This window comes from Anabas testudineus, chromosome 17 (assembly GCF_900324465.2).
Source record: "Anabas testudineus chromosome 17, fAnaTes1.2, whole genome shotgun sequence".
NCBI classification, from domain to species: Eukaryota; Metazoa; Chordata; class Actinopteri; order Anabantiformes; family Anabantidae; genus Anabas; species Anabas testudineus.
Genome location: NC_046626.1, coordinates 747,501 through 762,747, shown reverse-complemented (window position 1 = coordinate 762,747; position 15,247 = coordinate 747,501). Strand labels below are relative to the sequence as shown.

At 42.0% G+C, this 15,247-nt stretch overlaps 1 protein-coding gene across 1 annotated transcript; it reads left to right on the top strand.

The window, feature by feature from the left end:
- The first annotated feature begins 1,067 nt into the window (after window positions 1–1,067).
- olfml2bb (olfactomedin-like 2Bb) lies at window positions 1,068–8,819 on the top strand. The gene is made up of 9 exons (XM_026373641.1): window positions 1,068–1,551; window positions 1,990–2,262; window positions 2,383–2,490; window positions 3,802–3,966; window positions 4,063–4,255; window positions 4,349–4,753; window positions 4,875–5,051; window positions 5,921–6,117; window positions 7,454–8,819. Exons 1-9 carry the CDS (start codon window positions 1,279–1,281, stop codon window positions 7,841–7,843), a joined length of 2,181 nt encoding a protein of 726 aa, XP_026229426.1. The 5' UTR covers window positions 1,068–1,278; the 3' UTR covers window positions 7,844–8,819.
- Window positions 8,820–15,247: the final 6,428 nt, after the last annotated feature.

Genomic DNA, 15,247 nt, shown 5'->3' with positions numbered 1-15,247 from the left:
TACTGAAGTACAGTGCTGAAGTACTGAAGTACAGTACAGAAGTACTGAAGTACAGTACAGAAGTACTGAGGTACAGAACAGAAGTACTGAGGTACAGAACAGAAGTACTGAACAGAAGTACTGAGGTACAGAACAGAAGTACTGAAGTACAGTACAGAAGTACTGAGGTACAGAACAGAAGTACTGAACAGAAGTACTGAAGTACAGAACAGAAGTACTGAAGTACAGTACAGAAGTACTGAAGTACAGTACAGAAGTACAGAACAGAAGTACTGAGGTACAGAACAGAAGTACTGAAGTACAGTACAGAAGTACTGAAGTACTGAAGTACAGAACAGAAGTACTGAAGTACTGAAGTACTGAAGTACAGAACTGAAGTACTGAAGTACAGAACAGAAGTACTGAAGTACTGAAGTACAGAACAGAAGTACTGAAGTACAGAAGTACAGAACAGAAGTACTGAAGTACTGTACTGAAGTACTGAAGTACTGAAGTACAGAAGTACAGTACTGAAGTACTGAAGTACAGAAGTACAGTACAGAAGTACTGAAGTACTGAAGTACTGAAGTACAGAACAGAAGTACTGAAGTACTGAAGTACAGAAGTACAGAACAGAAGTACTGAAGTACAGTACAGAAGTACAGACGTACTGAAGTACTGAAGTACAGTACTGAAGTACTGAAGTACAGTACTGAAGTACTGAAGTACTGAAGTACTGAAGTACAGAACAGAAGTACTGAAGTACAGTACAGAAGTACAGACGTACTGAAGTACTGAAGTACAGTACTGAAGTACTGAAGTACAGTACTGAAGTACTGAAGTACTGAAGTACTGAAGTACAGTACAGAAGTACTGAAGTACTGAAGTACAGTACTGAAGTACTGAAGTACAGAACAGAAGTACTGAAGTACAGTACAGAAGTACTGAAGGCGTTTTGAGGGCCTGGTGGATTCACGGACACCCTGGAAATCCCTGTACCCCGTTAATTAGTGCTGTCTTATGCTCTAATTAAATCCAGTTCACCTCTGACCTTCATTCACTGTCTCACGCTGTTCCCGCCCCCTGTCGTGCACGCGCGCGCTCGGTCTCGGTACTGTACCGGTTCGGGCTCACTCCGGTACCGTTTAGTGTCCGTGTCGGTGTCGGTGTCGGTGCCACCTGCTCGCTGTCTCCCTTTGAGCACAGACTGGGAGCGGTGTAGGTGTTCGGCTTCGGCTTCGGGTTCGGGTTCGGGTTCAACTGAAGCCGGACTCACACCGTCTTCTGCTCCTTTGACAAATGTGGCGTCAACCGTCCCTGCTGCTGCTGCTCTGCTGGGCTCTACCCGGACCTGATGCTCTTCAGGCGGACAGAAGCGCGGAGCCCTCGCGTCGGATGCTTCCGAGCGGGGCGGCTGAACTCGGCAAAGCGGACAACGACGGTCCCTCTGCGGCTGAAGGAGTGGAGGCCAGCCGGCAAAGGGGAGCCCGGCAGCCGCCGGACACAAGCGCTGCTCCCGCTGAGCAGCCTCTGGAGGACGAGATGGACAATCAGGAGAACATCATCAGCCAGGTGACAAGTTGAGCCAGAACTGATGTGAGGTCATGCTGTGTCAGTAGATACTAACATGTTGCTGATTGAAGTGTGAACCCCAGGCTTTCAAATAAAACAAAGAATGAGAAGATGACAATTAAACACACAGGTTGTCAGTACAGATGAAGGAACTTTGTGTGTGTGTGTGTGTGTGTGTGTGTGTGTGTGTGTGTAACAGTTTGCATCCATCTGGCGGCGGGTTATGTAACATGCTTCAACTGTAAATGCTCCAAACCAAAAAGTGCATGTTTGTAACTGTGATCATCTTCCCAGGCAGTTCCTGCAAATCATCACACATGCTGCCAATCCTAGTTCTAATACAGTACAAACTAACATACAGTGTCCCACTGTATTGTTTCCTTAACATTTGAATAACTTAAGCTCAAAAAGGAAAAACAAACGTCATCCTTTTTTCAGCTGCTGGGTGACTATGACAAAGTAAAGACTGTGTCATCGGGCTCCGACTGCGTGTGTCAATGTGTTGTCCGACCAATCAAACGCTCCGACTGCAGCCACATCCAGAACAACAACCCAACTTCTTCGTCCAATGACTTTTACACTGTGGAGACGGTTACAAAGGGAACTGACTGCAAGAAGTGTGTGTGCATGGCTCCTTCTTCAGCTGTCAACCCCTGTGAGGGAGAGTACAGGTTTAAAAAGCTGCAGGAGGCCAGCAAGGATGATATCAAGGTAGAGACACGCAACATGGAAGCTTAGTCTGACTGTTTTTGTGTTGCATGTCAACGACACATTTTAGGGTGTGATGGTGTCATCTTTCTGTCGTTTATCGTCATGTTTCTGTCTGCCTAGCTGGCGACGATCATCGACTTGTTGGAGGGCTCTCTGTATGGAATGGACTTGTTAAAGCTCCACTCTGTCACCACCAAACTGATGACCAGGATGGATAACATGGAAAAAGTGAGCATGCACACAAACACACACACACACACACACACACACACACACACGTGCACAGTATACCACACTGTCAAGGCTGTAATTTCCATTGGCTACCCATATCCTCTTCACTTTCAATCAAGCAGTCTAAATGAATCACCAAAAAGTGTGCGGCCATAATTCAGATGATTTTTAAAACAATCTTTTAGAAGATTTTTCTTTTTCATTTTTTTAATAACTTTGATCGATTTGTCTAAATTGCTTTCAGTGTGCTCACAGCATTTAAAATGTGGATGTATGTTAATAAATGAATAGCAAGCCTCAGACATCCTTATGTCCCCTTGTATTGCAGTGTCTACCCTTCACACAGTTGTAGTAGTTTTCATAGATGCCTAAAAGTACTGCTCTTCACGATGAAGGCAGATGAACTATAAGGAAACAATCTTAAGCTTAAGTCACACAAATGGATTTAGAAGTAAGACTTAAGGTGTCTGACTTTATTATTCTTCCCACCCAGCATCAGTGGTAAGATTTGTTGAGGTCCTTGGACAAGGCACTGAAACCTTGTAGTAGCACCACGATCTACTGCAGCAGTCAGACAACAATTTCACTGTGGTGATCACAGATCACAAAGCATTACTACTATTTTTATTATAGTATACAAACTGTTTCCCTGTTCAATTACAGTGGAAAGTTATAAAAAGACAGATTATTTGATTTGGATTTTTCTTTGTAGAGGAATTTTGGCCTTCATCACCATACTGCAACATTGCCGGAGTGGCTAATCAGGAGGGGTGGGACATTTCCTCATAAGTTAGGGTGGTGGCCCTATGTGAAAAAAAGAGATATCCAAGAGAAAGAGACGGGAAGACAGAAAATGAGAGTGCATGGGGGATGAGAGAGGTGTGCATCTCAGCAATAGTAACTCTGCAGACCACAGTTCCCAGTAAGTGCAGCACAACCAGCAGACAGACCACAACAGGAAGCTTATTTAACAGGATAGTGGCTGGAGCACACTGAGGTAACGGCCAAGGAAACATACAAGTAGCCTACCTGCCTAAAAAAGTACTTCACTCCTAGTAGCCTATCACTTCACACTCTTACGGTACATAGTGTTAAGTTTACTTGGACTACAAATGTTGAAGTACTCTATTAAAACAGTCTGCTCATTAATTTCTTCTGTTCACAAATGGGCCCTTGGCTTATTAGTACTAAGAAAGCAAATGTTGCAGGTTACACCAGTGAAACTGAAAATTTTAAAAGGAAAAAAATACTGTAAGTTGTGCTTTAAATGTAACTATACTTTTAATGATTAACCTTCATGCACTTCAGGCCTTCGCTCGTAATCTCACTGAGAGAGCAAGAGCGAAAGAGCATGTGAAGGAAAAAGCTAAAGAAAAGGAGAAAGAGAAGAAGGGCCAGCAGAAAAAAAAGAAGGTGAATGATCTGGAGCGCGCAGGGCAGAAAAGTGGAGCACCCGCCTATGACAGCAAGCAGGTAACAACTGAAGACGTTTGGTCCTACACATCAGACCACACAGACTGCCTCTATTGGTTGTTCAAGTGAAAAGCCCAAATGCTTGTACTGTTTCAGAAGAATTCTGAAGGTCAGCTGAAGAAAGACCACCAGCAAGATGGTCTGGAACAGCAACAGCAGCCAAACAGGAATAAGACAGGAACTCAAAAGCCAATCAAAGAGAAGAACAGCGTGGTCATCAGGGGCGTGACCTTTTACAAGGCAGAGGAAGAGAGTTATAAAGAGGATGAGAGAGGGAGACGAAAGAACCGTAAGCCTGGCATACTGTGAAGATGTTCACATTACAGTTGAACAGCTGTTGTGTTAAACTCTCCTCTCTTATCTCATTTTCTGTCTTCTGTAGTTTCTCTAGCTGTGGATACTTCGGTGGACTTACTGATCTCTGACTCCCCTACCACAGTCTTCCCCATCCAGAATCCAGGGCCTGCACCCACGCAGCGACCGACAGCTCCCCCTGCTGCCACGCATCGAATCACACCTACAACCAACCCAGCTGATACTAACATGAAACTAACGACTATACTAACCCCTACAACAACCAAACCAACAACCACTTCCCACCAAGCCACAACTATTGTTCAGCGAACCATTCCTGGCACTCAAGGTAGCACAAAAGCTCCAGATACCAGGATCAGTACGATTGCACCCATGAATGCCTCTATCACAGCAGCGTCTCGGAAAGAACCCAAGAGTCGACTCAGCTGGACGGAGAGCCCTGTGGACCAACCAAAGACCACCAAAAAACCTGGTAGAAAACCTGGAGAAATATATACAGTAGTTTATGGGTTCACCAGTTAGTGAGCGTATTTTAGGATTCCTTTTATTGAAATAAGCAAAACTTGATTCTCCTTCTCTGTGTGTACTTGTAGCTGTGTGTAAGGATACAGTGGCCAGCATCTCCGAACCAGTCCAGCACAACTCTTACGGCCTGAGTGATGGAGCCTGGATGAGAGACGCACGTGGCCACGGCAAAGTTATCTACCTTACCAATGGTCACTATGGCAGCAACCTTCTAGAGTTCAGAGACATAGACACCTTCAAATCAGGTGTGTGTGCCTGAGTTTCTATTCAGGCCAACCCAATGAGACATGTCCCTTATGAACACTTTAAAGAACCTGTTACATGCTACATGATAAACAGTTTGCAGACCAGTCAGTGGTCATTGGTCCGGTTTGTCTGGTGGACCTCATAGTTAGAGGTTCACCAGACAAAGCCAATTGGAAGAAAGTCTTGTTTCCGACTTCCAACCGGTAACTGATGTCATGTCCCGTTTTTTCTGATCCATTTGGATCCTGTAGCTCCCTCTTTACTCCATTTACCAATAAGGAGACAAAAAGTTTAGAATTAAACTGACACCGCTAGTGAACAAGTATCATTAGGCTGAAATCCACTGGTGAATGGTGAACGTGTAGGACTAAATCAGCCTTTATTTTCTAAAGGGAAAACCCCACTAATGAACATCAATAGTCCCAGATGACCACACAAAACGACTGTAGTAGGTGACAGAATACTTTCCCTGGTGAAGAAAAACTCCTTCACAACAAATGGATGAAAACTGTTTTTGTTGTTGTTACACAAGTTTTCTGTGATAGGAAAACAACCAACGTTATCGCATGTGCTTAAATCTAGTCATATAATTGGTTGCTTAAGGGTCTAAGCTACACACAGTAATAGCACCTCCACATCAGTAAGTGAGGATCCATTTACATTTCACCACTGCACCATTGTAACTAGTTAAACACAAAACCTGCCTCTAGAGAACTTGACATGGTAGATAAAGAGCCAGTCAGATATTACTGGAAACATATTCACAGCTTGATGCATAGTCATGGTTCCACTTGTCCTAGAGGTCATGTTGTGTGTTGTGAGTCTTACCATTGTGTTCATGTGTGTTTTCTGACTTTTTCCTGCTCAGGCCAAGCAAGTAATTCATACAAGCTGCCCTACAGTTTCACTGGAACAGGCCACGTTGTGTTTAATGGGGCTTTCTACTACAACCGTGCTTTCAGCAGAGACATCATCAGATATGATTTGAGGCACAGATACGTAGCTGCCTGGACCACGCTGCATGATGCTTTACTGGAGGAGCAGGCACACAGGACACAGACTGAAGTAAGATCTTTGGTATCCTTGTAGAGGGGAAATCTGATGGCAACATGTTTAGTGTGTCAGGTTATGTTGTGTGTTGCTGATTGTGAACACAGGTTTAGTAGCAGCGTGTCGTGTCTGTAGACTAACTGAACTCACTTGGATACTAAAACAGGGAAATAAATAATAAACTAGAAATGGCAGGTACATAGCAGATGCTCTAAAATATACAGTAGTAGTATAAGCTATACTAGTACGAGTGGTACTAGAGCCAGTACAATTCAATTCAATTCCATTCAATTTTATTTGTATAGCGCCAATTTACAACAGAAGTTATCTCAAGGCACTTTACAGTGTAAGGTTTAAGACTTTACAGAAAATATTTATACAAAAAATTATAGAGAAAACCCAACAATCCCATTTGAGCAAGCTTTAGGCAACAGTGGAGAGGAAAAACTCCCTTTAGAGGAAGAAACCTCCAGCAGAACCAGGCTCATAGTGGGCGACCATCTGCCTCGACCGGTTGGGCTGAGTGGAAAGAGAATAGAGAAAGGAACAGCAGGCAATAAAGACAACAACAAGCAGCAAGAACATTGGGCAGATGAACTGGATTCTGGAGATGTACAGCTCCAGGCCAAGGATACCTGCAGAAAAGTACAGAGAGAGGGAGACAGAGAGGAGGAAACACAACTACAGGAGAGAGAAGACACAAAGTTAATGACATGAAATGGTGGCATTTGCATTGATACAGGAGAAAGGAGAGAGGAGAGGAGCTCAGTTTATCAGTAGAGGTCCCCCAGCAGATTAAGCTATATCAGCATAACTAAGAGATGGTTCAGAGTCACCTGATCCATCTCTAACTATAAGATTTATAAAAAAGGAAAGTTTTAAGTCTAGTCTTAAATGTAGAGACGGTGTCTGCCTCCAGAACCTGAACTGGGAGCTGGTTCCACAGGAGAGGGGCTTGGTAGCTAAAGGCTCTGCCTCCCATTCTACATTTGGAAACTCTAGGAACCACAAGTAAACCTGCAGTCTGAGAACAGAGAGTTCTGCTTGGAAGATATGGAACTATGAGGTCTTTAAGATAAGATGGAGCCTGATTATTAAGGGATTTATAAGTGAGGAGAAGAATTTTAAATTCAATTCTGGATTTTACAGGGAGCCAATGGAGAGAAGCTAACGTAGGAGAAATATGATCTCTCTTACTAATTCCAGTCAGAACTCTGGCTGCAGCATTTTGGATTAACTGGAGGCTTTTTAATGATACAGCAGCACCAGTTGTAGTAACAGTGGTAGTAGTAATAGTTCAGAGGCAATGACGACAATATGTGATTGTCCGTGTGTGTTATTCTGGTTCCAGGTGGAGTTTGCTGTGGATGAGTCCGGCCTGTGGTTACTCTACCCTGCTATGGACACAGAGGGTTTCCACCAGGAAGTAATCCTGCTCACTCACATCCACCCCCGAGATCTTCAACCAGTACGCAGTTTCCGCACAGGTCTACGTCGTGGTCACTATGGAAACTGCTTCCTGGTTTGTGGTGTGCTTTACGCTGTGGACAGTATGGAGCGCCGCTATGCCAATGTGACGTATGCCTTTGACACACACACACTCACACACACGGTGCCAAGCTTGGCATTTACGAACATGCATGCACACACCTCCCAGCTGGCTTACTGTCCACTGGACAAGAAACTGTATGCCTGGGACAATGGACATCAGATGATGTATGATGTCATCTTTGCTTATTAGTATATTGAATGGAAACAGACGAAACGACAATCAGACAGATGGTCAGTAATTCAACGTGTGCAGAGAGTCCAGAGACATCTGATCCTGATCCAGCTCCTTTAATATCAGGTGTCCTAAGTAAATGTTGATTCATTATGTATGTGTACACTGAAATAACAGCTGTATCTGACACAACTTACTTACTTTTTTAAAGCTACTTGTATATTATATATATCATTTAGAAACTTCTGTTACTGATATGATGGGATCCACTCACACATTGCTTCTTAAAGGCCCAGACTACAGCGAATCTTCATGCTGCTGCTGGTTTTAACCTGTAAAGCAGTGAGCAGTGACTGAAATGAGAAGCTGCTAGCTGAGTGTTTTGCTGGCTGAGTGAATCCATTATGCTGCACTGTAGAGTCCAGCTGTGAAGGAGAGCAGTGCTGCCTGGAGAAAACAAATCTCAGCAAAGAAAGAACCCTATTTTGATCCATTTTATTCTACCAAATACGGATCATTTTAAACCTGCTAGTATCAGCCAGTACTGTTAAAACAAAGGTGAGGATTGAATTAGATAATACTGAGCAGATATTTGATCAGTGACTGAATTTGTTTACAGCTGATCTCACTTTGACCTGATGAGAAGATGCTCATGATTGCTTTATGGGATATGTATAATGCAGTGTGTTGGGTTCCAAGTTGTTGTTAAATCTAAAATGTCAGTCTTGTGTTTTATGTACTCGACAGTATCCTGTATGTTCTTACAATGTGCATCTGCTTAGCGTGATGTCTATTTACTTTCACTCCCATGATGTTTGTAACACCAGTACAGGTGGGAATGCAACCTCTGACCTGCTTGTTAGTGCTTCATCTTTCACTGACGTTCATTCACGACAAACTAGCCCGTTCCACAATGCCTTAAAAAGAAGCCAAGACAAGGTTCATTTCAGCTGCTTTTCTACAAGATTATATTTGTTTCTTTTTGTTGTCGTTGCTCTGTTAATTTATAATAAAAGGATTCAAAATGTGAACAATCTCTTTGCAATCCTTCTTTCTTGCTCTCTCCTCTGCCTCTGTGGTGCCTGTCCAGCCTGCTCTGGACATTCCTGGGGTTGATTTAGTTTTCCTGGAAGCAACAGAGCCATTGGAAGGATCCCAGGGTGGAAAATAAGCTCCAGCTAGATGTTGGTGAACCTCTGACTGGGAGCGCTCAGGACACAGACCAGACCTTCTACATAGACTCAGATAGGGTCCAAGACCGGCATTTGATAAGATAGAGAAGTTGCATCACAAAGAAAAGTTGTATTTCACACAAGTCGGATTTGTTGAAGTTCTCTTTAGACTGTATCATCCTAATAAAGTCAAAGTACAATTAAATGACACAGTATGAAAGCAGGAGAGCAGACAGAGAGTACCCCTGTGTTGCTGAAGTTCTCTACTTATACAAGAGACGTAAAAAAACATTCAGTGGCAGTGGCCACCAAGCAAGATGATGAAGAAAGATGCCCATTGACTTCAACTGGCCACACAGACAGACTCACCAAGCAATGTGAATGTATGTGTGTGTTCTCTACAACTGGCAGTCCTTAAATCGCTTCATCTAAATGTCAGAGCGCACAGAGACCACACATACTCCAGAAAACACACACGCTAAGGATGCTGTCCAAGTTCACAGAGCAGAACGTCTGGTTTAAAGCAAACACACACAGAGTCGCATTGTATAATCTCTGGTGTAAAGATAGCAGGGTTAGCAGTGTAGTGCATCTGCATACACTTTTTGGAGCGGCACAGAGCTAAAATCTGCACAAAGGAAGAAAAATAAATAGAGAAGAAAGGAGGAAGGTTATCATTACATCACAGCCTTTGGTTTGTAAATCCTTGCGCAATGGTCTGTTTAAGTACGGAGGCAGGAGTGAGGAATGAGAGAGAGATGAGGTGATGCCTAAAGTTGTTGGAAAAAGAGGAAAGGAAAGAAACTTGTGAAGAGAAAATGGAAGGAGGAAATAGAGATAGGAAAAGATCGCAGAGGAAGAAACTTGAAGAAACAGAGAAAGATGCATTTGGCCAATTAGTTTGTCTGACTCTTAAAAGCTACCAGCCAAACACCTTCATGAACTTCAAAAGCAGAAATGCAAAAGATTTGATCTGATGTATTGTTATCTTTGATATAATAGCAGCATTTGCAGCATTGATTTTTCAGAGAAACATAGACTCTCTAGGCTGGCCTTGGTTTCCTTCTCTACCTATTCTGTGGCAACAGCAGCCTATTGTTCCTGTCCCACAAACTGTAGTGTGGTTTCTTTCTTTTTTTAAGTTCAGTACTTTACTAAAACCGCGGGTTTTAAATAAATAAATAGAAATCAAAGAGGGAAAAGGTGTGGGTTGTTGGGGAATATTTTCAGTGATGAATAAATACACATTTGGTGCTCTAATGAGTAAGTCTGGCTGCTGAATGGTGAAATAAACAATTATGTATGTGTGTGTGTGTGTGTGTGTGTGTGTGTGTGTGTGTGTGTGTGTGTGTGTGTGTGTGTGTGTATTCATGGTCAGAGACAGATCTATCTACAGGGTGGCAAATGTATGATGTGCCACCCAGCTACCCAGCCAGCAGTCCCACCCCAGTAGTTCAGTTCCTAAATCTGTCTAAACTATTCAAATCCCTCGTTTCACCAAACACATTTATAGAGGAACTGCACTAGAAAGTGGTAACTTTACTGATCGAACTCAGACAGTCGCCTGAGGATGTTGGCCCGTTGCTTCCAGCGTACATATGGACACCTGAGGTTGTTTTTAAAGCAGATCACGACATACTGCGTTAGAAAGAAGTGAGTTTAAGCTTGGGGCAAATCTGCAGACTAGATGAATTCTTCAATCGCTGGACAAACCTCACATGAAGATTGTTAGCCACCTGGAAGTTTGTATATCGTGGTTGCATAAATTGAATCTAAAGCCTTTGCTCCCTCAATAGCAGGAGACAGGAAATACTAGAAAGCAGAGGAATGAATTGTGAGAACAGTGAGCAGAGGTGAGGGAGGGGGATGAGGGGAAGTGGTGGAAAATAATAAGAGGCGAGAGGAAATAGAGAAGAAAAGATGAGAGATGAGAGGAGAAGGAGACAGGGGAGAGAGTTAATGTGTCTCCCAGACGTTTGAGCTCAGCATCTGGCTTGTTACTTAGTTTGCGGGCTGCTACTTGTTAGCAACTCAGACAAGCAGAGAAAGAAACATGAATGTTATAATTTTTTGTATAAATATTTTCTGTAAGGTCTTAAACCTTACACTGTAAAGTGCCTTGAGATAACTTCTGTTGTAAATTGGCGCTATACAAATAAAATTGAATTGAATTGAATTGAATTGAATTAAGTATTGATATGAAAACTCGATGTGGTTGATATTAAATGGAGGTGATGCAAAAATGTCAAGCGGTTGTGAGCGCTTACAGTACAGAGTCATAAAACCATGGAGGTTAGAAGATGTTAAAGCCCACTTCAGTCACACAATGGAAACACTTAAATAGCTCATTCTGGAAAGTTGAGAAACAGTTCTTGCATAAATCTGCAAATATTGCACTTTTGACACACACACACAGTTTACTGCCCAAAACCTCTTGCATTCTTTGGAAGAATGGCCACAATGAGACCACAGCTGCTGAAAATCACCTTTCCTGTAAGTCCAATCAGGAGCAGCAGTTCTCTCCTGAGAATTTTTTAAGTATAAATCGTGCCCAGTTCTCCCATGAGTCCAGACACAGAAACCACAGAGTCACAGGGTCGGGGGTTTCACTGTGACTCACATCTTCCATCATGTCACTCCTTTCCCCCGCTGCAGTCAGTTCTTTAACTCTTCAGTGCATCAGGTTACAGGAAGAAGGTTATAGAAAGGCATCATGCTGTCTGGTGCAGCGGGAGACTCTCAAAGGACTACTACGTCACATTTTGTCAGAGGTGTCAGAGGTAAACTGAAAAACAGGCGCTTCTGGGGGGGTTAAGGGAGGACAGCTGAACAGCAGCCGTGTTTCATGTATTGTTTGACACTTTTAAAAAAGAGCCTGCAAAACATAATAGTATCTACCTGGTTAAAAATTCAAAAATATAATAAAGACTTAGCTGCTACGTTACTGTGACAAACCTGTGTTTTACTATGACCAACCAGTCAAGACCTCATGCCAACATGGAAATCTTTTACCATATCCATTCAACTTTATGTCCTATTCTTGTGAACAGGACATCACGACAATTAGCACAGATTCTGGTGGAGTGCTTGAGCAGATGTCAAGCACGGTGGAGGCAACATAATGGTCTGGGGCTGCTTTGGTGAAGGTATAGTGGTGAAATTTGCACAGGGTAAGAGGGGTTTTGAAGAAGGAAGGCTATCGCTCTATTTTTGGCAATTGTACATCAACACTAATGAGCTGTTGTGGGAACAGATTGACCATATGGTACATACACCAGTCAATCCAACAGGAGGTTCTTCACAAAGCATGGGATCAACGCAAATGTTAACAAACGTCCAATGTTTTAAAGAGCTGCAAAAGAAGGACTTTTAACAAAGGGGCATTTGAAGGACATGATTATTTCGAGTCATTATTTCTAACATCTGAATGAATACATTTTGATTCATTTTACTGTGTTGGTATTGATGCATTCAACTCCTTCTATGTTTGAATTGAAAACAATACTCTACTACTACTACGACACTGACTACTCATTATTTTGAGAAGTAGTTGTAAAACAATCTGACTCATGCTGAAAATTCATTAGTCATGGTCAGTTGTAATCAACAGTGTTGTTTTTCTTTGTTAGCAGCTGAGAAGAACACTGTGTGGTCAACAAAGGAAAAAATGCCAACACAGTTAGAACAAAAAAGAAATCACTGAGCATGTCTTCTGTCTACAGCAACATCTGGCATCGGCATCACTGCACTTTACTTTTTACATTGAAATATTTCAGTGTCTACTTTATTAGCAGACACACCACTTCCGAAGTTTAGGAGCATTGACCCACTCTAACTCTCTTAGGGAATGTTTCCTACTGACAAGTGTGTTTATCCAAAGCCTGATGTATCTTTTTTTATCTTTACTGTACTGGGTGACTTCTGTAATGTGTTAGTTATAATAACTCAACATTCAACAACAGGATTGTGGTTGATGTCATAAATTATTAACACTACTAGTTTTTTGTGTGAAACTACAGGACTTTGGCAGATGAATAATCACGTACCCTGAAATGTCCACATACCTCTAGAAAACCTACACACACACTGAAACTCACCCAAGTGATAGGTTCCGGTACCTATGAGAGCATGGAAAAGTCTGACTGCCCTGCACACTCCTTTTCTTGGTTTCACTTCACCTTATATAAACCATTTTCCCACCTCTTTTACATCACCCTCAGGTTTTACATAACCACAACAGTGGAAACGTGTTCTGTGCTCAGTCCACGTTTTAGCTTGTGGTCAGGAAAAACACATGTTGCTAATATTGTTCTTCAAGCCATGTTTTTATCGGTGCACTGCACTTCACTGTTGGCTGTTTTCACAACCTGCCCTAGTGTGCAGCAGGATTTGTAGCCAGGCTGAAGGACGGTGCTGTTTCACCTGGGGACAGCCCACAGTAAGACTTCCACAAGCTGTCCAATCAGAACAGAGTGGGATGGGAGAAAGAGGGACCTTAAAGACACACTTCAAACTATTTTTGTTAGTCTCAAAGGTAAAAGAACTCTTGCATAAAGGTATTATAACATGTCAAATGATCTTATATAGAGCCTTAGAATAAAATAAAAACTTGAATTGAAGTAAAACACAGACACTTTCATTAGGGGGCCAATAACCAAATAAACACAAATTTGAGCCATTTAACATTTTTGTGATATTGCATGGGGTGTACTCCGATTTGTTGTATACTTAATGTTCTGTTTGCAACAAGCAGCATTTTCTCACTGCATATATCTTTGTCAGAGTTCTTGGGTTCTGCTACACAGTCTATGGCCTCTTTTCCTCTCTTCCTAGGACAATAGACTAATTTCCTTGAATTGCCAAGAACAGGCACAAGGGGCTATAGTGGTTTTCCAAACTGGGTTTGGACCCTATTCAGGTGGCTGGGGGAAAGGAGGGGCTGCATCCAATGTCTCTCAGAGCCCTCCTAGGCTTGTGAAGCAGGGGACACCCAACGCGATTTCTAACCCTTCTCTAACATCTTCCTTGAGTCTTTACAAAGCTCCTAAACCTCCATCATGTCTTTTCTCGTTATTTTAATGCTCCTTGAAACTCTGTACTACCTCCATCACCTTCACATCAAAGGTCTTCCACTGGTTAAGCAGCAGAACAACATTGATTTGAGAAAAAGCTTTGTTCAAGCCACTGCAGGCATTGCAGATGTTTTCATTGGAGTTGATCTGCCATCTTGTGGCACCTGTGTGTCACTACTAATAATGTTTGGCTGGGCCTCTTCATGGCAGATCTCAATGACTCCATTGGAAATGATCAGTTTAGGTGTCAGCAGTCCAAGCTTTGAATGGTTTCATGTTCTTCTTTTGTACATTTAAGATAACTCAGCATTTTCTCTTTTCTGGTATTTTGTTTGGTTTACATTTGGCTGCTATTTCAGCTCAAAGTTTCCACCTGGATCCTTGTTAATCAAAAGAATTGAAGCTGACCCACAGATGGTCCACTACACACTTGCTCAAAACCCTTAGTTTAGCATGTCAATTCTAAAAAAAAAACTCACTATAGACACTATAATATACATTAATTGTTAATTTAACTGTACAATTATTTGAAAAAGTACATTAAGTAGTCAAGTACTTTACGTCAGTGAACGTTCCTATGCAATAATGTACATATACTAATACTACATATTATAATACAAGCACATTTCATGTTCAAAGTCAACCTTTTTCAGTAGAAATATACTCACTTGGTTTCTAATTGTTTGGCCACTTTCTTTAGAACACACTCCAGTATGACTCTGCCACCCATACAGTATGTCATACACTACCATTTAAAGGTTTGGGTCACTTAGAAATGTTCTTGTTTTTTAAAGGAAGTTAGATTTTATAGAATCACATGAAACAGAAATGCATTCATTGTTAATGTTGTAAATGACCATCATAGATGGGATCAAGTTTTTTAATAGAAGATAAGAGAACAGAGGCAGTAAACATCAGTACTGTGTTCCAACAGCATGCTGTGACACTAATACAAGTTTATAAAGGTTAACCATCATTAAAAAACCCATGAGCAAATGATGTGAACACAGCTGAAAGTTACCTTGGAAGTGCAAATAAGAATAGTTTCTGTACAGCCTCACTTTAAAGCTACAATACACTTTGTGGTCTCAACTTAGCATTAGCATGAGTCTGTTCATTCATTGACATTTACATTTAGTCATTGAGCAGACGCTTTTATCCAAAGCGACTTACAAGTG